The sequence below is a fragment of the Mustelus asterias genome, chromosome 5 (genome assembly GCF_964213995.1).
Source record: "Mustelus asterias chromosome 5, sMusAst1.hap1.1, whole genome shotgun sequence".
NCBI lineage: Eukaryota > Metazoa > Chordata > Chondrichthyes > Carcharhiniformes > Triakidae > Mustelus > Mustelus asterias.
In genome coordinates this window covers 2,082,202-2,105,472 of record NC_135805.1, presented here as the reverse complement: position 1 = coordinate 2,105,472, position 23,271 = coordinate 2,082,202, and the positions used below count along the sequence as shown (strand labels likewise).

Here is a 23,271-nt window from a genome sequence, read left to right as displayed (position 1 = left end):
CAGTGGAGCACTCCCTCTGTATTACACAAGTGTCTCAGTCAGTGCAGCACTCCCTCTGTATTACACAAGTGTCTCTGACAGTGCAGCACTCCCTCTGTATCACACTAGTGTCTCAACCAGTGCGGCATTCCCTCTGCACTACACTGGTGTCTCATCCAGTGCAGTGCTCCCTCTGTATTACACTGTTATCTCAGCCAGTGCAGCACTCCCTCTGTATTACACTGGTGTATCAGCCAGTGCAGTGCTCCCTCTGTATTACACTGTTGTCTCAGCCAGTGCGGCACTCCCTCTGTATTGCACCAGAGTCTCTGCCAGTGCAGCACTGCCTCTAAATTACACTGATGTCTCAGCCAGTGCTGCACTCCCTCTGTATTACACTAGTGCCTCTGCCAGTGCCGCACTCCCTCTGTATTGCCCTGGTGTCTCTGCCAGTGCAGCACTCCCTCTGTATTACACTGGTGTCTCATCCAGTGCAGCCCTCCCTCTGTATTACACTGTCATCTCAGCCGGTGCTGCACTCCCTCTGTATTACACTGGTGTCTCAGCCGGTGCAGTGCTCCCTCTGTATTACACTGTTGTCTCAGCCAGTGCGGCACTCCTTCTGTATTGCACCAGAGTCTCTGCCAGTGCAACACTCCCTCTAAATTACACTGATGTCTCAGCCAGTGCTGCACTCCCTCTGTATTACACGAGTGTCTCTGCCAGTGCCGCACTCCCTCTGTATGACACTAGGGTCTCAAACAGTGCAGCATTCCCTCTGTATTACACTAGTCTCTCTGCCAGTGCAGCACTCCCTCTGTATTCCACTGACATCTCAGCCAGTGCAGCACTCCCTCTGTATTCCACTGACATCTCAGTCAGTGCAGCACTCCCTCTATATTACACTAGTCTCTCTGCCAGTGCAGCACTCCCTCTGTATTACACTAGTGTCTCTGCCAGTGCAGCACTCCCTCTATATTATACCAGTCTCTCTGCCAGTGCAGCACTCCCTCTGTATTCCACTGACGTCTCAGCCAGTGCAGCACTCCCTCTGTATTACACTAGTCCCTGACAGTGCAGCACTCCCTCTGTATTACACTCGTGTCTCAGTCAGTGCAGCACTCCCTCTGTATTACACTACTTTCTCAGCCAGTGCAGCACTCCCTCTGTATTACGCTAGTCTCTCTGACAGTGCAGCACTCCCTCTGTATTACACTAGTGTCCCTGACAGTGCAGCACTCCCTCTGTATTACACTAGTGTCTCTGCCAGTGCAGCACTCCCTCTGTATTCCACTGACGTCTCAGCCAGTGCAGCACTCCCTCTGTATTACACTAGTGTCTCTGACAGTGCAGCACTCCCTCTGTATTACACTAGTGTCTCTGCCAGTGCAGCACTCCCTCTGTATTCCACTGACGTCTCAGCCAGTGCAGCACTCCCTCTGTATTACACTCGTGTCCCTGACAGTGCAGCACTCCCTCTATTTTACACTAGTCTCTCTGCCAGTGCAGCAGTCCCTCTGTATTACACTAGTGTCTCTGCCAGTGCAGCACTCCCTCTGTATTACACTAGTGTCTCAGTCAGTGCAGCACTCCCTCTATATTATACCAGTCTCTCTGCCAGTGCAGCACTCCCTCTAGTTTACATTAGTCTCTCTGCCAGGGCAGCACTCCCTCTGTATTACACTAGTCTCTCTGCCAGGGCAGCACTCCCTCTGTATGACAATAGGGTCTCAAACAGTGCAGCACTCCCCCTTTATTACACTAGTCTCTCTGACAGTGCAGCACTCCCTCTGTATTACACTAGTGTCTCTGCCAGTGCAGCACTCCCTCTGTATTCCACTGACGTCTCAGCCAGTGCAGCACTCCCTCTGTATTACACTAGTGTCTCTGACAGTGCAGCACTCCCTCTGTATTACACTAGTGTCTCTGCCAGTGCAGCACTCCCTCTGTATTCCACTGACGTCTCAGCCAGTGCAGCACTCCCTCTGTATTACACTCGTGTCCCTGACAGTGCAGCACTCCCTCTATTTTACACTAGTCTCTCTGCCAGTGCAGCAGTCCCTCTGTATTACACTAGTGTCTCTGCCAGTGCAGCACTCCCTCTGTATTACACTAGTGTCTCAGTCAGTGCAGCACTCCCTCTATATTATACCAGTCTCTCTGCCAGTGCAGCACTTCCTCTAGTTTACATTAGTCTCTCTGCCAGGGCAGCACTCCCTCTGTATTACACTAGTCTCTCTGCCAGGGCAGCACTCCCTCTGTATGACAATAGGGTCTCAAACAGTGCAGCACTCCCCCTTTATTACACTAGTCTCTCTGACAGTGCAGCACTCCATCTGTATTGCACTAGTCTCTCTGCCAGTGCAGCACTCCCTCTGTATTACACTAGTCTCTCTGCCAGGGCAGCACTCCCTCTGTATGACAATAGGGTCTCAAACAGTGCAGCACTCCCCCTTTATTACACTAGTCTCTCTGACAGTGCAGCACTCCCTCTGTATTACACTAGTGTCTCTGCCAGTGCAGCACTCCCTCTATATTACACCAGTCTCTCTGCCAGTGCAGCACTCCCTCTGTATTACACTCGTGTCTCAGCCAGTGCAGCACTTCCTCTGTATTACACTCGTGTCTCTGACAGTGCAGCACTCCCTCTGAATTACACTAGTGTCTCAGCCAGTGCAGCACTCGCTGTGTATTAGACTCGTGTCTCAACCAGTGCAGCACTCCCTCTGTATTACACTAGTGTCTCAACCAGTGCAGCACTCCCTCTGTATTACACTAGTGTCTCAGCCAGTGCAGCACTCCATCTTTTTTACACCAGTCTCTCTGCCAGTGCCGCACTCCCTCTGTATTACACTGGTGTCTCCAGCAGTGCAGCACTCCCTCGGTATGACACTAGGGTCTCAAACAGTGCAGCACTCCCTCTTTATTACACTAGTCTCTCTGACAGTGCAGCACTCCCTCTGTATTACACTAGTGTCTCAGCCAGTGCAGCACTCCCTCTGTATTACACTAGTGTCTCAGCCAGTGCAGCACTCCCTCTGTATTACACTAGTGTCTCTGCCAGTGCAGCACTCCCTCTGTATTACACTAGTGTCTCAGCCAGTGCAGCACTCCCTCTGTATTACACTAGTGTCTCTGCCAGTGCAGCACTCCCTCTGTATTACACTAGTGTCTCAGCCAGTGCAGCACTCCCTCTGTATTACACTAGTGTCTCTGCCAGTGCAGCACTCCCTCTGTATTACACTAGTGTCTCAGTCAGTGCAGCACTCCCTCTGTATTACACTAGTGTCTCAGTCAGTGCAGCACTCCCTCTGTATTACACTAGTGTCTCAGTCAGTGCAGCACTCCCTCTGTATTACACTAGTGTCTCAGTCAGTGCAGCACTCCCTCTGTATTACACTAGTGTCTCAACCAGTGCAGCACTCCCTCTATATTACACCAGTGTCTCAGTCAGTGCAGCACTCCCTCTGTATTACACTAGTGTCTCAGCCAGTGCAGCACTCCCTCTGTATTACACTAGTGTCTCAGTCAGTGCAGCACTCCCTCTGTATTACACTAGTGTCTCAGTCAGTGCAGCACTCCCTCTGTATTACACTAGTGTCTCAACCAGTGCAGCACTCCCTCTATATTACACCAGTGTCTCAGTCAGTGCAGCACTCCCTCTGTATTACACTAGTGTCTCAGCCAGTGCAGCACTCCCTCTGTATTACACTAGTCTCTCTGCCAGTGCAGCACTCCCTCTGTATTACACTAGTCTCTCTGCCAGTGCAGCACTCCCTCTGTATTACACTAGTCTCTCTGCCAGTGCAGCACTCCCTCTGTATTACACTAGTGTCTCAGTCAGTGCAGCACTCCCTCTGTATTACACTAGTGTCTCAGTCAGTGCAGCACTCTCTCTGTATTACACTAGTGTCTCAGCCAGTGCAGCACTCCCTCTGTATTACACTAGTGTCTCAACCAGTGCAGCACTCTCTCTGTATTACACTAGTGTCTCAGCCAGTGCAGCACTCCCTCTGTATTACACTAGTGTCTCAGCCAGTGCAGCACTCCCTCTGTATTACACTAGTGTCTCAACCAGTGCAGCACTCTCTCTGTATTACACTAGTGTCTCAGTCAGTGCAGCACTCTCTCTGTATTACACTAGTGTCTCAGCCAGTGCAGCACTCCCTCTGTATTACACTAGTGTCTCAGCCAGTGCAGCACTCCCTCTGTATTACACTAGTGTCTCAACCAGTGCAGCACTCTCTCTGTATTACACTAGTCTCTCTGCCAGTGCAGCACTCCCTCTGTATTACACTAGTGTCTCAGTCAGTGCAGCACTCCCTCTGTATTACACTAGTGTCTCAGCCAGTGCAGCACTCCCTCTGTATTACACTAGTGTCTCAGTCAGTGCAGCACTCCCTCTGTATTACACTAGTGTCTCAACCAGTGCAGCACTCTCTCTGTATTACACTAGTGTCTCAGCCAGTGCAGCACTCCCTCTGTATTACACTCGTGTCTCAACCAGTGCAGCACTCCCTCTATCTTACACCAGTCTCTCTGCCAGTGCAGCACTCCCTCTGTATTACACTAGTGTCTCTGCCAGTGCAGCACTCCCTCTGTATTACACTCGTGTCTCAGTCAGTGCAGCACTCCCTCTGTATTACACTAGTGTCTCAACCAGTGCAGCACTCCCTCTGTATTACACTAGTGTCTCAGTCAGTGCAGCACTCCCTCTGTATTACACTAGTGTCTCAGCCAGTGCAGCACTCCCTCTGTATTACACTAGTGTCTCAACCAGTGCAGCACTCCCTCTGTATTACACTCGTGTCTCAGTCAGTGCAGCACTCCCTCTATCTTACACCAGTCTCTCTGCCAGTGCAGCACTCCCTCTGTATTACACTCGTGTCTCAGTCAGTGCAGCACTCCCTCTGTATTACACTAGTGTCTCAACCAGTGCAGCACTCCCTCTGTATTACACTAGTGTCTCAGTCAGTGCAGCACTCCCTCTGTATTACACTAGTGTCTCAGCCAGTGCAGCACTCCCTCTGTATTACACTAGTGTCTCAACCAGTGCAGCACTCCCTCTGTATTACACTCGTGTCTCAGTCAGTGCAGCACTCCCTCTGTATTACACTAGTGTCTCAACCAGTGCAGCACTCCCTCTGTATTACACTAGTGTCTCAGTCAGTGCAGCACTCCCTCTGTATTACACTAGTGTCTCAGTCAGTGCAGCACTCCCTCTGTATTACACTAGTGTCTCAACCAGTGCAGCACTCGCTGTGTATTACACTCGTGTCTCAACCAGTGCAGCACTCGCTGTGTATTACACTCGTGTCTCAACCAGTGCAGCACTTCCTCTGTATTACACTAGTGTCTCAGTCAGTGCAGCACTCCCTCTGTATTACACTAGTCTCTCTGCCAGTGCAGCACTCCCTCTATATTACACTAGTCTCTCTGCCAGTGCAGCACTCCCTCTGTATTACACTAGTGTCTCTGCCAGTGCAGCACTCCCTCTATATTACACTAGTCTCTCTGCCAGTGCAGCATTCCCTCTATATTACACCAGTCTCTCTGCCAGTGCAGCACTCCCTCTGTATTACACTAGTGTCTCAACCAGTGCAGCACTCCCTCTATATTACACTAGTGTCTCTGCCAGTGCAGCACTCCCTCTATATTACACTAGTCTCTCTGCCAGTGCAGCACTCCCTCTATATTACACCAGTCTCTCTGCCAGTGCAGCACTCCCTCTGTATTACACTTGCGTCTCTGCCAGTGCAGCACTCCCTCTATATTACACTAGTGTCTCAGCCAGTGCCACACTCCCTCTGTATTACACTGGTGTCTCCGCCAGTGCAGCACTCCCTCTGTATGACACTAGGGTCTCAAACAGTGCAGCACTCCCCCTTTATTACACTAGTCTCTCTGACAGTGCAGCACTCCATCTGTATTACACTGACGTCTCAGCCAGTGCAGCATTCCCTCTGTATTCCACTGACGTCTCAGCCAGTGCAGCACTCGCTCTGTATTACACTAGTGTCCCTGACAGTGCAGCACTCGCTCTGTATTACACTAGTGTCCCTGACAGTGCAGCACTCCCTCTATATTACACTAGTCTCTCAGCCAGTGCAGCACTTCCTCTGTGTTACACTCGTGTCTCTGCCAGTGCAGCACTCCCTCTATATTACACTAGTGTCTCTGCCAGTGCAGCACTCCCTCTGTATTACACTTGCGTCTCTGCCAGTGCAGCACTCCCTCTGTATTACACTTGCGTCTCTGCCAGTGCAGCACTCCCTCTGTATTACACTGGTGTCTCAGCCAGTGCAGTGCTCCCTCTGTATTACACTGTTGTCTCAGCCAGTGCGGCACTCCCTCTGTATTGCACCAGAGTCTCTGCCAGTGCAGCACTCCCTCTAAATTACACTGATGTCTCAGCCAGTGCTGCACTCCCTCTGTATTACACGAGTGTCTCAGCTGGTGCAGCACTCCCTCTGTATTACACTGGTGTATCTGACAGAGCAGCACTCCCTCTCTATTACCCTGGTATCACTGCCAGTGCAGCACTCCCTCTATATTACACTGGTGTCTCTCACAGTGCAGCACTCCCTCTGTATTGCACCAGTGTCTCTGCCAGTGCAGCACTCCCTCTGTATAACACCAGTGTCTCCACCAGTGCAGCACTCCCTCTGTATTGCACGAGTGTCTCTGACAGTGCAGCACTTCCTCTGTCTTACACTGGTGTCTCAGACAGTGCAGCACTCCCTCTGTATTACACCAGTGTCTCCGCCAGTGCAGCACTCCCTCTGTATTACACTAGTGTCTCTGACAGTGCAGCACTCCCTCTGTCTTACACTGGTGTCTCTGACAGTGCAGCATTCCCTCTGTATTACACCAGTGTCTCCGCCAGTGCAGCACTTCCTCTGTATTACACTAGTGTCTCTGCCCGTGCAGCACTCCCTCTGTATTACCCTGGTGTCTCTGCCAGTGTAGCACTCCCTCTGTATTACACTGGTGTCTCATCCAGTGCAGTCCTCCCCCTGTATTACACTGTTATCTCAGCCAGTGCAGCACTCCTTCTGTATTACACTGGTGTCTCAGCCAGTGCAGTGCTCCCTCTGTATTACACTGTTGTCTCAGCCAGTGCTGCACTCCCTCTGTATTGCACCAGAGTCTCTGCCAGTGCAACACCTCCTCTAAATTACACTGATGTCTCAGCCAGTGCTGCACTCCCTCTGTATTACACGAGTGTCTCTGCCAGTGCAGCACTCCCTCTGTATTACCCTGGTGTCTGTGCCAGTGCAGCTCTCCCTCTATTACACTGGTGTCTCATCCAGTGCAGTGCTCCCTCTGTACTACACTGTTATCTCAGCCAGTGCAGCACTCCTTCTGTATTACACTGGTGTCTCAGCCAGTGCAGTGCTCCCTCTGTATTACACGAGTGTCTCTGCCAGTGCAGCACTCCTTCTGTATTACACTGGTGTCTCAGCCAGTGCAGTGCTCCCTCTGTATTACACTGTTGTCTCAGCCAGTGCTGCACTCCCTCTGTATTACACGAGTGTCTCAGCCAGTGCTGCACTCCCACTGTATTACACTCGTGTCTCTGCCAGTGCAGCACTCCCTCTATATTACACTAGTCTCTCTGCCAGTGCAGCACTCCCTCTGTATTACACGAGTGTCTCTGCCAGTGCAGCACTCCCTCTATATTATACCAGTCACTCTGCCAGTGCAGCACTCCCTCTGTATTACACTAGTGTCTCAGCCAGTGCAGCACTCCCCCTAGATTACATTGGTCTCTCTGCCAGTGCAGCACTCCCTCTGTATTACACTGGTGTCTCCGCCAGTGCAGCACTCCCTCTGTATGACACTAGGGTCTCAAACAGTGCAGCACTCCCTCTGTATTACACTAGTGTCCCTGACAGTGCAGCACTCCCTCTATATTACACTAGTCTCTCTGCCAGTGCAGCACTTCCTCTGTATTACACTCGTGTCTCTGCCAGTGCAGCACTCCCTCTGTATTACACTTGCGTCTCTGCCAGTGCAGCACTCCCTCTATATTACACCAGTCTCCCTGCCAGTGCTGCACTCCCTCTGTATTACACTGTTATCTCAGCCAGTGCAGCACTCCCTCTGTATTACACTGGTGTCTCAGCCAGTGCAGTGCTCCCTCTGTATTACACTGTTGTCTCAGCCAGTGCGGCACTCCCTCTGTATTGCACCAGAGTCTCTGCCAGTGCAGCACTCCCTCTAAATTACACTGATGTCTCAGCCAGTGCTGCACTCCCTCTGTATTACACGAGTGTCTCAGCTGGTGCAGCACTCCCTCTGTATTACACTGGTGTATCTGACAGAGCAGCACTCCCTCTCTATTACCCTGGTATCACTGCCAGTGCAGCACTCCCTCTATATTACACTGGTGTCTCTCACAGTGCAGCACTCCCTCTGTATTGCACCAGTGTCTCTGCCAGTGCAGCACTCCCTCTGTATTACACCAGTGTCTCCACCAGTGCAGCACTCCCTCTGTATTGCACGAGTGTCTCTGACAGTGCAGCACTCCCTCTGTCTTACACTGGTGTCTCAGACAGTGCAGCACTCCCTCTGTATTACACCAGTGTCTCCACCAGTGCAGCACTCCCTCTGTATTGCACGAGTGTCTCTGACAGTGCAGCACTCCCTCTGTATTACACTAGTGTCTCAGTCAGTGCAGCACTCCCTCTGTATTACACCAGTGTCTCCGCTAGTGCAGCACTCCCTCTGTATTACACTAGTGTCTCTGACAGTGCAGCACTCCCTCTGTATTACACTACTGTCTCAGCCAGTGCAGCACTCCCTCTGTATTACACTAGTGTCTCTGCCAGTGCAGCACTCCCTCTGTATCACACTAGTGTCTCAGCCAGTGCAGCACTCCCTCTGTATCACACTAGTGTCTCAGCCAGTGCAGCACTCCCTCTGTCTTACCCTAGTGTCTCAGCCAGTGCAAACACTCCCTCTGCATTATACTGGTGTCTCAGCCAGTGCAGCACTCCCTCTGTCTTACACAAGTGTCTCTCCCAGTGCTGCACTCCCTCTGTGTTACACTCGTGTCTCAGCCAATGCAGCACTCCCTCTGAATTACACTACTGTCTCAGCCAGTGCTGCACTCCCTCTGTATTACACTAGTGTCTCTGCCAGTGCAGCACTCCCTCTGTCTTACACTTGTGTCTCAGCCAGTGCAGCACTCCCTCTGTATTACACTACTGTCTCAGCCAGTGCAGCACTCCCTCTATATTACACAAGTCTCTCTGCCAGTGCAGCACTCCCTCTGTATTACACTAGTGTCTCAGTCAGTGCAGCACTCCCTCTGTATTACACTACTTTCTCAGCCAGTGCAGCACTCCCTCTGTTTTACACTAGTGTCTCAGCCAGTGCAGCACTCCCTCTGTATTACCCTGGCAGTTACAATGTAGCACTCCCTCTGTATTACCCTGGCAGTGACAGTGTAGCACTCCCTCTGTATTACCCTGGCAGTCACAGTGCAGCACTCCCTCTGTATTACACTAGTATCTCAGCCAGTGCAGCTCCCCCTCTGTATTACTCTGGCAGTGACAGTGCAGCACTCGCTCTGTATTACCCTGGCAGTGACAGTGCAGCACGCCCTCTGTATTACTCTGGCAGTGACAGTGTTACGCTCCCTCTGTATTACCCTGGCAGTGACAGTGCAGCACTCGCTCTGTATTACCCTGGCAGTGACAGTGCAGCACTCCCTCTGTATTACCCTGGCAGTGACAGTGCAGCACTCCCTCTGTATTACCCTGGCTGTGACAGTGCAGCACTCCCTCTGTATTACCCTGACAGTGACAGTGCAGCACTCCCTCTGTATTACCCTGGCAGTGACAGTGCAGCACTCCCTCTGTATTACCCTGGCAGTGACAGTGCAGCACTCCCTCTGTATTACCCTGGCAGTGACAGTGCAGCACTCCCTCTGTATTACCCTGGCAGTGACAGTGCAGCACTCCCTCTGTATTACCCTGGCAGTGACAGTGCAGCGCTCCCTCTGTATTACACAGGCTGTGACAGTGCAGCACTCCCTCTGTATTACCCTGGCAGTGACAGTGCAGCACTCCCTCTGTATTACCCTGCCAGTGACAGTGCAGCTCTCCCTCTGTATTACACAGGCTGTGACAGTGCAGTACTCCCTCTGTATTACCCTGGCAGTGACAGTGCAGCACTCCCTCTGTATTACCCTGGCAGTGACAGTGCAGCGCTCCCTCTGTATTACCCTGGCAGTGACAGTGCAGCACTTCCTCTGTATTACCCTGGCAGTGACAGTGCAGCACTCCCTCTGTATTACCCTGGCAGTGACAGTGCAGCACTCCCTCTGTATTACCCTGGCAGTGACAGTGCAGCACTCCCTTTGTATTACCCTGGCAGTGACAGTGCAGCACTCCCTCTGTATTACCCTGGCAGTGACAGTGCAGCACGCCCTCTGTATTACTCTGGCAGTGACAGTGTTACGCTCCCTCTGTATTACCCTGGCAGTGACAGTGCAGCACTCGCTCTGTATTACCCTGGCAGTGACAGTGCAGCACTCCCTCTGTATTACCCTGGCAGTGACAGTGCAGCACTCCCTCTGTATTACCCTGGCTGTGACAGTGCAGCACTCCCTCTGTATTACCCTGGCAGTGACAGTGCAGCACTCCCTCTGTATTACCCTGGCAGTGACAGTGCAGCACTCCCTCTGTATTACCCTGGCAGTGACAGTGCAGCACTCCCTCTGTATTACCCTGGCAGTGACAGTGCAGCACTCCCTCTGTATTACCCTGGCAGTGACAGAGCAGCACTCCCTCTGTATTACCCTGGCAGTGACAGTGCAGCGCTCCCTCTGTATTACACAGGCTGTGACAGTGCAGCACTCCCTCTGTATTACCCTGGCAGTGACAGTGCAGCACTCCCTCTGTATTACCCTGCCAGTGACAGTGCAGCTCTCCCTCTGTATTACACAGGCTGTGACAGTGCAGTACTCCCTCTGTATTACCCTGGCAGTGACAGTGCAGCACTCCCTCTGTATTACCCTGGCAGTGACAGTGCAGCGCTCCCTCTGTATTACCCTGGCAGTGACAGTGCAGCACTTCCTCTGTATTACCCTGGCAGTGACAGTGCAGCACTCCCTCTGTATTACCCTGGCAGTGACAGTGCAGCACTCCCTCTGTATTACCCTGGCAGTGACAGTGCAGCACTCCCTTTGTATTACCCTGGCAGTGACAGTGCAGCACTCCCTCTGTATTACCCTGGTAGTGACAGTGCAGCACTCCCTCTGTATTACACTAGTGTCTCAGCCAGTGCAGCACTCCCTCTGTATTACCCTGGCAGTGACAGTGCAGCACTCCCTCTGTCTTACCCTGGCAGTGACAGTGCAGCTCTCCCTCTGTATTACCCTGCCAGTGACAGTGCAGCACTCCCTCTGTATTACCCTGGCAGTGACAGTGCGGCACTCCCTCTGTATTACCCTGGCAGTGACAGTGCAGCCCTCCCTCTGTATTACCCTGGCAGTGACAGTGCAGCACTCCCTCTGTATTACCCTGGCAGTGACAGTGCAGCACTCCCTCTGTATTACCCTGGCAGTGACAGTGCAGCGCTCCCTCTGTATTACCCTGGCAGTGACAGTGCAGCGCTCCCTCTGTATTACCCTGGCAGTGACAGTGCAGCGCTCCCTCTGTATTACCCTGGCAGTGACAGTGCGGCACTCCCTCTGTATTACCCTGGCAGTGACAGTGCAGCCCTCCCTCTGTATTACCCTGGCAGTGACAGTGCAGCACTCCCTCTGTATTACCCTGGCAGTGACAGTGCAGCACTCCCTCTGTATTACCCTGGCAGTGACAGTGCAGCGCTCCCTCTGTATTACCCTGGCAGTGACAGTGCAGCGCTCCCTCTGTATTACCCTGGCAGTGACAGTGCAGCGCTCCCTCTGTATTACCCTGGCAGTGACAGTGCAGCACTCCCTCTGTATTACCCTGGCAGTGACAGTGCAGCACTCCCTCTGTATTACCCTGGCAGTGACAGTGCAGCACTCCCTCTGTATTACCCTGCCAGTGACAGTGCAGCTCTCCCTCTGTATTACACAGGCTGTGACAGTGCAGTACTCCCTCTGTATTACCCTGGCAGTGACAGTGCAGCACTCCCTCTGTATTACCCTGGCAGTGACAGTGCAGCACTTCCTCTGTATTACCCTGGCAGTGACAGTGCAGCACTCCCTCTGTATTACCCTGGCAGTGACAGTGCAGCACTCCCTTTGTATTACCCTGGCAGTGACAGTGCAGCACTCCCTCTGTATTACCCTGGTAGTGACAGTGCAGCACTCCCTCTGTATTACACTAGTGTCTCAGCCAGTGCAGCACTCCCTCTGTATTACCCTGGCAGTGACAGTGCAGCACTCCCTCTGTCTTACCCTGGCAGTGACAGTGCAGCTCTCCCTCTGTATTACCCTGCCAGTGACAGTGCAGCACTCCCTCTGTATTACCCTGGCAGTGACAGTGCGGCACTCCCTCTGTATTACCCTGGCAGTGACAGTGCAGCCCTCCCTCTGTATTACCCTGGCAGTGACAGTGCAGCACTCCCTCTGTATTACCCTGGCAGTGACAGTGCAGCACTCCCTCTGTATTACCCTGGCAGTGACAGTGCAGCACTCCCTCTGTATTACCCTGGCAGTGACAGTTTGAATTTGTGCCCCGTTTTCTGGAATGAATCTTGAAGCCACAAATTTCTGACCCAGTGATGAGTGCAGTACCAGCTGTGCCACCAGCTGTGCCGTGACTATCACCCATTGGTGCCATCCCACAGAGCAATAAGCTGGTGGCCTGCTCACCTCTGTGTAATGGACTGACTGAGGCTAGAATGTTTTCCTGAGCCAGATGCTATTTTGTCAATCAGGGAGTATCTGCATCTCTTAAGGGACAGGTGAGACCCAGAGACCCAGGGAAATAAAAATGCAGCAGGGTTAAAGGCTCCAGTCTCCTGTCCATTCCACCCCTGAGGCTGGCCCAGACTGTTACAGCAGCATTTCGCTGCACAGCTTTCCTCGTCCTCGTTTCAAAATTCAAACAGTGTGAATCTTAAACCTCAGAGAGTTTCAGAGACTGAAAATAGCCTGGGTGGTTTTAGTTTTCAAGCAATGTACAGAAAACAGAGTAATACTGGTGAAAAAAAATGAAAGAATCTCCCTACCTTCTGCCATGCAGCAGACTCCATGTTTGATCTCTCCCTTCACAGAGATGCAGTGAGACTGCTTGTGTGAGGGAGCTGGATTGAGTGCTCTCTCTGGTCGAGTCTGCTGCCTCAAGTTTACTAAGAGGGCAGGGTTGTCCGAGAGTGACACTGCTGGGGGAAGCAGAGAGCCACAGCGGGTGTCAAAGCATCAACGTGACTTCAGACTAGAGCAATGCAGAAACTGCAATTGAACACTGGGGCTTTTTGCTTGCATTCACCATTGGGCTGTTTGACACATGTGGTCTTTGCAGGGGCACGGATAAGGAGACAGATGTGTCTCAGAGCAGAGGTGCCGAGCCCAGGCTGATGAATGAATGGTGCAGCAGACAGTTTACTGAGTTGGGACAGCACTGTGGTTAGTGTAAGCAGGTGGCTCGGAGTTAGATAGTTTGCTTGTGTCTGCAGTGGACAGTGCAGTTCATTCTGTAAAAATATCCAGTCTTACGTAAGGCTGGAAATGTGGATATATCATCGTATCAAACTGCAAGATCGGGATAGAAAGCAGGGCTGACTTTTGGGAATAATTTTCCAAAGTCACCGCTTCCTCCCAAATATATTATGTCATGTCTGAATGATCCAACAATGGATCCCGAAACATTACTCTGAAAGAAACCTCTAGTTGCCAGTTGAATGAATGATAATGAAGGATGATGGAATGTTTGCTGAAGGCTTGCTGGAGTTTTACTGCCTCGCCCTCCCGAGGCTCGTAAGATCCCTCCCGAGGCTCGTAAGATCCCTCCCGAGGCTCGTAAGATCCCTCCCGAGGCTCGTAAGATCCCACCCGAGGCTCGTAAGATCCCTCCCGAGGCTCGTAAGATCCCACCCGAGGCTCGTAAGATCCCACCCGAGGCTCGTAAGATCCCACCCGAGGCTCGTAAGATCCCACCCGAGGCTCGTAAGATCCCTCCCGAGGCTCGTAAGATCCCTCCCGAGGCTCGTAAGATCCCTCCCGAGGCTCGTAAGATCCCACCCGAGCCTCGTAAGAGCCCAACCGAGACTCGTAAGAGCCCAACCGAGACTCGTAAGATCCCACCTGAGACTCGTAAGATCCCACCTGAGGCTTGTAAGATCCCACCTGAGGCTCGTAAGATCCCACCTGAGGCTCGTAAGATCCCACCTGAGGCTCGTAAGATCCCACCTGAGGCTCGTAAGATCCCACCTGAGGCTCGTAAGATCCCACCTGAGGCTCGTAAGATCCCACCTGAGGCTCGTAAGATCCCACCTGAGGCTCGTAAGATCCCACCCGAGCCTCGTAAGATCCCACCCGAGACTCGTAAGATCCCTCCCGAGGCTCGTAAGATCCCGCCCAAAACTCGTAAGATTCCCCCGAGACTCGTAAGATCCCACCCGAGGCCAATGGAGAATGCCGTTCTGCGCGCCTCCCTTGCCCCGATTCCAGGGCGGGCGTGTGGGTAAAATCCCGGCCGCTCTGTCCCAAAGTGTGAGTTTTGATATGAATGTGTCTGAATTGGTCACTTTGGTTCGATTAATGCCTGCTCCTTTTTAACAGTTAAAATCTAATCATTATCAGTTCTCTAAAATGAAAGCAAATATAGTGAATGCTGGAAATGTGAAACCAAGACAGAAAATTCTGGAAGAACTCAGCAGATCTGGTCACGTCTGTGGAGAAACAGTTCTCCTCCAGAGCTGTGAGTTTGTCCAGTATTTTCTGATTCTGTTTCACTGTTCAGGCAGTCAGCATTGTGGACAGAACACTGTTTGTTGTAGATGTCACTGAAATGAATAATGTGTGTGTTTGATAGGCTGTTGCACCAAAGCAGCAACACGTGGTGGAGGCTCAGGAAGCCCTCGCGATTGCCAAGGAGAATCTTAGAAAGAAGCACGAAAGCCTGAGACTGGTAATGTTAACTTCAAACTCTCTTCATCAGTCCAGCCCACACACCTTTACTGTGGCATTGACTGACACTGGGTATGAGATTCCAATGGTCCCAGCTAGCCTCTGCTAGCACAGTGATTGTTGGCAAGTTATTAAACCATAGACAGAAGCACAGCCAGACTCCAACATGATCACACGACACACAAACATGGATGTACACACACATATACACATGTATATAAATGCATGCATACACATCAATATACACACCTATACATTTACACTATACATGACGCAAACCAATTTGGGCGGTACAATGGCACAGTGGTTGGCACTGCTGCCTCACAGCACCAGGGACCTGGGTTCGATTCCCAGCTTGGGTCACTGTCTGTGTGGAGTTTGCACATTCTCCCTGTGTCTGCTTGGGTTTTCTCCGGGTGTTCCGGTTTCCTCCCACACTCCAAAGATGTGCGGGTTAAGTGGATTGGCCATGCTAAATTGACCCTAGTGTCAGGAGAATTAGCAGGGTAAATATGTGGGGTTACGGGAATAGGGCCTGGGTGGGATTGTGGTCGTTGCAGACTCAAATAATATTTCAATTTAAGACCTTTACTGTAGCAAGCAAACTAAAATCAGATTAGATCAAACATTACTTGAAAGGCACCTAAATCCAGCAAACAAAAGAAAAAGGTAAGTTTTACGTTAACTAATACAACTGCTATATGTCTTACAAAATGCTTTGATGAATAGAACAGCCTCAAAGTCATTGCCAACTCTCCTACAGAAGGTGTCTGCTGTGGGTGTGGCATGAATCGCGTGGCTATAAGAAGCTTTGTCAATGAGGTTCAAGTCCCAGTCAGAGATTACACCGTAGTCCTGGGTGCGATTCACTCCATTTTCCTCACCGGAACGGACACTGCCAAATTCTGGTAATCACACCCGGAGGGTGGTGCTTTCCGGTCACGCTCACCCCAAAACCGGAAAATTCCATCCGAGGTCAACAAACCTTTGCATGTTCCCCACCCCCCAACCCCCCTCCCCCCCACGCCCCCCGCTACAATTCTCGTGGAGGGCGGGATGGGAAAATTCCCCCCAAAGTCTTTCATATCCTTGTAACCTCTAACCTCTAACCTTATCAGCTGTTTCACTGTTAGACTTGTACCTTCTATCCCTTCCTGTCATGCTCTGTTTGTCATTTCCCCAGATTCATACCTTGCCCTTGTGTCTCGTCTCCACTGTTTAATTTACCACATCTTCCCAAACTTGATCCACCACGATTGAGTTTTAAAAAGTCCTCCACTTCCCTAGTTGTGCAGCTTGCGAGAATACCAGCCCCAGAATGGTTCTGGTGTAGACTGTCTATCAGTACCGATCCCACTTTCCCAGTACTGGTGCCAGTGCCCCAGAAACCGGCTCCCACTTGGCTCCTGCTCTGCCCAAGACCGCAAGGAACTACAAAAGGTCGTGAATGTAGCCCAATCCATCACACAAACCAGCCTCCCATCCATTGACTCTGTCTACACTTCCCAAAGATCTACACAGTCCAAAGATGTGCGGGTTAGGTTGATTGGCCATGCTAAAATTGCCTCTTAGTGTCCTGAGATGCGTAGGTTAGGGGGATTAGCGGGTAAATATGTAGGGATGTGGGGGTAGGGCCTGGGTGGGATTGTGGTCGGTGCAGACTCGATGGGCCCAATGGCCTCTTTCTGCACTGTAGGATTCTATGAGGGCGGCACGGTAGCACAGTGGTTAGCACTGCTGCTTCACAGCTCCAGGAACCGGGGTTCGATTCCCGGCTTGGGTCACTGTCTGTGTGGAGTTTGCACATTTTCCTGGTGTCTGCGTGGGTTTCCTCCGGGTGCTCCGGTTTCCTCCCACAGTCCAAAGATGTGCGGATTGTGTGGATGAACAGAGAGATCTCGGTGTCCATGTGCATAGATCCCTGAAAGTTGGCCCCCAGGTTGATAGGGTTGTTAAGAAGGCGTACGGTGTGTTAGCTTTTATTGGTAGAGGGATTGAGTTTCGGAGCCAGGAGGTCATGCTGCAACTGTACAAAACTCTGGTGCGGCCGCATTTGGAGTATTGCATACAGTTCTGGTCGCCGTATTATAGGAAAGATGTGGAAGTGTTGGAAAGGGTGCAGAGGAGATTTACCAGGATGTTGCCTGGTATGGTGGGAAAATCGTATGAGGAAAGGCTGAGGGACTTGAGGTTGTTTTCGTTAGAGAGAAGAAGGTTAAGAGGTGACTTAATAGAGGCATACAAGATGATCAGAGGATTAGATAGGGTGGATAATGAGAGCCTTTTTCCTCGGATGGTGTTGGCTAGCACGAGGGGACATAGCTTTAAATTGAGGGGAGAGAGATATAGGACAGATGTTAGAGGTAGGTTCTTTACTCAGAGAGTAGTAAGGGCGTGGAATGCCCTGCCTGCAGCAGTGGTGGACTCGTCAACATTGAGAGCGTTCAAGTGGTTATTGGATAAACATATGGATGATATTGGAATAGTGTAGATTAGAGGGGCTTTAGATTGGTACCACTGGTCGGTGCAACATCGAGGGCCGAAGGGCCTGTACAGCGCTGTAATGTTCTATGTTCTATGTGCGGGTTAGGTTGATTGGCCATGCTAAATTGCCCCTTAGTGTCCTGAGATGCGTAGGTTAGAGGGATTAGTGGGTAAATATCGAGGGATATGAGGGTAGGGCCTGGGTGGGATTGTGGTCGGTGCAGACTCGATGGGCCGAATGGCCTCTTTCTGTGCTGTAGGACTTCTAAGATTCTATGATTCCCGCTGCCTCAGCAAAGCAACCAGTATAATTAAGGACCCCACGCACCACCTTCTTCTTTTGGGAAAAAAATATAAAAGTCTGAGGTCACGCACCAACTGACTCAAGAACAGCTTCTTCCCTGCTGCTGTCAGACTTTTGAATGGACCTCCCTTGCATTAAGTTGATCTTTCTCTACACCCTAGCTATGACTGTAACACTACATTCTGCACTCTCTCATTTCCTTCTCTATGAATGGTATGCTCTGTATAGCGCGCAAGAAACAATATTTTTCACTGTATATTAATACATGTGACAATAATAAATCAAATCAAATCAAAAACTTCTCCCGCACCAGTTTTTGAGCCTCACATTCATCTCTGTAAGGTGATCTGCCACTTTGCACATGGCTCACAGGGATTCTGAGGTTCTGATTTTCAGTTCAGTGCCGAGTTCCGAGTTCTGTCTGTGCAGAATCTCTTTAAGAAGTCGAACAACACCAGGTTAAAGTCCAACAGGTTTATTTGGTAGCAAAAGCCACACAAGCTTTCGGAACAGGCTGTTCCTTCGTCAGGTGGGTGGGAGTTCTCCTGACAAACAGCCTGTTCCGAAAGCTTGTGTGGCTTTTGCTACCAAATAAACCTGTTGGACTTTAACCTGGTGTTGTTAGACTTCTTACTGTGTTTACCCCAGTCCAACGCCGGCATCTCCACATCAGAATCTCTTTGCCAGCTCTACACGGTACTTACATAGACCGTGACCACTGGATCCTTCCCCACCCACTGCAACTCCCTCTCCAGCCCCGAGCAGATGTCCCAATCGCTGGCACTGGGCAGACATCACAGCCCTCTGGGCTCACGCTTTTTGCTGTAGTGAACAGTATGAAATGTGAAAGTAATGGGTTCGAATACAACGCTCCTTCAGTCTCCCCTTCGCTTAACAAATCTAGCTTTTGAGATTAACATGGATGGCAAAGTACATTCGAAGCTACGATGGTCTCATTAACAGACTTGTTTGTGTACTCTTTCTCAGAATTTCCCCAGATAATATTCAAAGGTGAGGTTTCACTTCACTTTGAGCAGTAATTCTGGTCCGGATTTCGAACCAATCTCATTTCATTCCCTCTGTATCGACCTGCTCACTGCTTCTGCTGAGTGTCAATATCTTAATATCCAACTCCCAGCTTCTAAACAGAATTACTTCCAAAACAGCCTCTGAGAGCCTTCTCCCGATTAGAAATCTCGTTAACAGGAACTCTCTTCCTCGATTGCTTGTGGACTATACTTCATTAACTTCGGTATTCTGAAATCTATGTTCTATCACCATTCTCTGGGTCTGTTTTGCTGGCTTGTTAAACTGACTTCATTGTCACTGACTTTCTCAATCTTGAACAGAACTGAGAGACAGGGACCTTCCCCCAGCTCCCTCACCAGGGACCTTCCCCCAGCTCCCTCGCCAGGGACCTTCCCGCACCTCCCTCGCCAGGGACCTTCCGCCAGCTCCCTCGCAGCCCTCAACATACACCTGCCACACCTGCCCTTTCTCTCCAATTTCCAAACTTGTTGCTGGGCAGATCAGGATTTCAGGAGCTGAAGTTAACCCCTAAATCGCCAAATATCTTTCTCAACATGAAATCTATCCACAGCTGCCCTCCAGACACAAAAATCATACATTAAATCTCCCTAAATCTATACCTTACTTCCAACATTTGATCATCCAAATATTAAGATTAATTAAAGGGAGGCGATTGCCGAGTGAGATTATCGCTAGATTATTAATCCAGAAATTTAGCGAATGTCCTGTGTTCAAATCCCATCATGACAAATGGTGGAATTTGAATTCAATTAAAAATATCTGGAATTAAGAGTCTTCTGATGACCATGAAACCATTGTCGGAAAAACCCATCTGGTTCACTAATGTCCTTTAGGGAAGGAAATCTGCCATCCTTACCTGGTCTGGCCTACATGTGACTCCAGAGCCACAGCAATGTGGTTGACTCTCATCTGCCCTCGGGGCAACTAGGGATGGGCAATAAATACTGGCCAGCCAGCGACCCACATGTCGATTGAATAACACCAGTTACAACAAAACTGGTTTAAGTTGCTTTCCTTCATGAGCTAACTTCAGTACCCATCGCAGTGGAGTCCTGACAACCTTCCTTAAACCTGTGAAATTCAGGAATTAAGAGAGTAAACTTCAGTTAAATAGTAAATACAAACAAAAAGTAGGTTTTTACTAAGAGGTTAAAACAGGCTTACTCTCCCAAACTTCTATCAATCAACTGGGCCTCAGGCCTCCTGCTCCAGGTGGGCCTCAGGCCTCCCGCTCCAGGTGGGCCTCAGGCCTCCTGCTCCAGGTGGGCCTCAGGCCTCCCACTCCAGGTGGGCCTCAGGCCTCCCGCTCCGATGGGCCTCAGGCCTTCTGCTCCAGGTGGGCCTCAGGCCTCCTGCTCCAGGTGGGCCTCAGGCCTCCCGCTCCAGGTGGGCCTCAGGCCTCCTGCTCCAGGTGGGCCTCAGGCCTCCCGCTCCGATGGGCCTCAGGCCTTCTGCTCCAGGTGGGCCTCAGGCCTCCTGCTCCAGGTGGGCCTCAGGCCTCCCGCTCCAGGTGGGCCTCAGGCCTCCCGCTCCGATGGGCCTCAGGCCTTCTGCTCCAGGTGGGCCTCAGGCCTTCTGCTCCAGGTGGGCCTCGGGCCTCCCGTTCCAGGTGGGCCTCAGGCCTCCTGCTCCAGGTGGGCCTCAGGCCTCCTGCTCCAGGTGGGCCTCAGGCCTCCCACTCCAGGTGGGCCTCAGGCCTCCCGCTCCAGATGGGCTTCGGGCCTCCCATTCCAAGTGGGCCTCAGGCCTCCCGCTCCGATGGGCCTCAGGCCTCCTGCTCTAGGTGGACCTCAGGCCTCCCGTTCCAGGTGGGCCTCAGGCCTCCCGCTCCAGGTGGATCTCAGGCCTCCCGCTCCAGGTGGATCTCAGGCCTCCCGTTCCAGGTGGGCCTCAGGCCTCCCGCTCCAGGTGGATCTCAGGCCTCCCGCTCCAGGTGGATCTCAGGCCTCCCGCTCCAGGTGGATCTCAGGCCTCCCGCTTCAGGTGGGCCTCAGGCCTCCCGCTCCAGGTGGGCCTCGGGCCTCCCGGATCAGGTGGGCCTCGAGCCTCTCCCCCCCCTCCCCTCCGCTCCAGGTGGCCCTCAGGTGGGCCTCAGGTCTCCTGCTCCAGTTGAGCATCGAATTCACAGCTAAGATCGATGTCAGCCTCCAGGGCTATGTCAGTGTTGATACTATTTTCTGTTATTCTGTACTAACTATAATATTCCAGTGTGTTAGCCAGGACAGTAAGTGCAGGCTCTCAGCATTTCCCCTCTGTTTATGCTTTGCAGGTTGAGGAACATCAGCAGTCCCTGCAGCAACTCTTCAATGATACTGTGGAGCAGAAGGATGCCTTGGCTAATCGCAAAGTCCTCACCATGAAGCGAATATCTCGGGCAGCAGTCCTGATCACTGCTCTGGGCAATGAGAAGGTCCCAACGTTCCAACTGGTTCTGTGTTTGACTCACAGAATAACATTGTTATAGCAGGACAGCGACGGAGAGGGCCATTTCTTTACTCTTTCATGGGATTAATGTATCACTGCCAATGCCAGTATTTATTGCCCACTACTGGGCCTCGATGAGGTGGTGGTGAGCTGCTGTCCTGAACCACTGCAGTCTGTGTGGCAGAGAGACAGCCTCGCTTGTCCCAAAACCATAAAATCCCCACCCAAGGTCAACGGATCTTTCCAGGGTCTGGTCCGCCCTTTGCCCACTCCGATTCCCGTGGCGGGCGGGGCGGTAAAATTCCTGTCAGAATGTGGGAATGACAAAGGGGAGGAGAGCGAGGCAGAAAGAATGAATGTGACAGAGAGAGGGGGATAAAGAGAGGGGGCAGCAGCAGGGGGAGTAGGGGAGTGAGATGGACAAAGAGTAAGAGTGACTGAAGAGTGAGGGTGAGGCAGAAAGAGACATGGAGGGAGAGTGGCGGAGTGAGTGAGGGTGAGGCAGAAGAGGAGTATGAATGACAGACAGTGTGAAGGGAGAGAGAGAATGAACGAAAGAGTCACATGAGAAAGGCAGAAAAAGAGATTGACAGAGATGAAAATAACAGAGCAAAAGAAACGGAGAGAATGAATGTGACAGAGGCAACTGAAAGGCAGAGAGTGAGAGCATTCCAGAGAGAATGAATGTGACAGAGGCAACTGAAACGCAGAGACTGAGAGCATTCCAGAGAGAATGAGACTAACTGGACAAGTATGGCAGATTATTGAGGGAGTGTGGGGAGTGAGTGGGTGAGGGGATTAGTGTCGAGGGTGTGGGGAGTGAGAGGGTGAGGGGATTAGTGTAGAGGGTGTGGGGAGTGAGTGGGTGAGGGGATTAGTGTCGAGGGTGTGGGGAGTGAGGGTGAGGGGATTAGTGTAGAGGGTGTGGGGAGTGAGTGGGTGAGGGGATTAGTGTAGAGGGTGTGGGGAGTGAGGGTGAGGGGATAAGTGTAGAGGGTGTGGGGAGTGAGTGGGTGAGGGGATTAGAGTAGAGGGTGTGGGGAGTGAGAGGGTGAGGGGATTAGTGTAGAGGGTGTGGGGAGTGAGAGGGTGAGGGGATTAGTGTAGAGGGTGTGGGGAGTGAGTGGGTCAGGGGATTAGTGTAGAGGGTGTGGGGAGTGAGGGTGAGGGGATTAGTGTAGAGGGTGTGGGGAGTGAGAGGGTGAGGGGATTAGTGTAGAGGGTGTGGGGAGTGAGTGGGTGAGGGGATTAGTGTAGAGGGTGTGGGGAGTGAGGGTGAGGGGATAAGTGTAGAGGGTGTGGGGAGTGAGGGGGTGAGGGGATTAGTGTAGAGGGTGTGGGGAGTGAGTGGGTGAGGGGATTAGTGTAGAGGGTGTGGGGAGCGAGAGGGTGAGGGGATTAGTGTAGAGGGTGTGGGGAGTGAGGGTGAGGGGATTAGTGTAGAGGGTGTGGGGAGTGAGGGTGAGGGGATTAGTGTAGAGGGTGTGGGGAGTGAGGGGTTGAGGGGATTAGTGTAGAGGGTGTGGGGAGTGAGGGGTTGAGGGGATTAGTGTAGAGGGTGTGGGGAGTGAGGGTGAGGGTATTAGTGTAGAGGGTGTGGGGAGTGAGAGGGTGAGGGAATTAGTGTAGAGGGTGTGGGGAGTGAGAGGGTTGAGGGGAGTGAGGGTGAGGGGATTAGTGTAGAGGGTGTGGGGAGTGAGAGGGTGAGGGGATTAGTGTAGAGGGTGTGGGGAGTGAGAGGGTGAGGGGATTAGTGTAGAGGGTGTGGGGGGTGAGGGGATTAGTGTAGAGGGTGTGGGGAGTGAAAGGGTGAGGGGATTAGAGTAGAGGGTGTGGGGAGTGAGAGGGTTGAGGGGAGTGAGGGGATTAGTGTAGGGGGTGTGGGGAGTGAGAGGGTGAGGGGATAGTGTAGAGGGTGTGGGGAGTGAGAGGGTTGAGGGGATTAGTGTAGAGG

At 51.7% G+C, this 23,271-nt stretch overlaps 1 protein-coding gene across 1 annotated transcript in view; it reads left to right on the top strand.

Moving 5' to 3' along the window:
- Positions 1 to 23,271, top strand: part of LOC144493937 (dynein axonemal heavy chain 6-like) — an 814,395-nt gene that overhangs the window by 662,453 nt on the left and 128,671 nt on the right. Inside the window, exons 58-59 of the mRNA XM_078213513.1 lie at positions 14,961 to 15,056; positions 21,163 to 21,303. Of these exons, the coding sequence (XP_078069639.1) occupies positions 14,961 to 15,056; positions 21,163 to 21,303 (237 nt within the window). The remainder of the gene's footprint in view (positions 1 to 14,960; positions 15,057 to 21,162; positions 21,304 to 23,271) is intronic.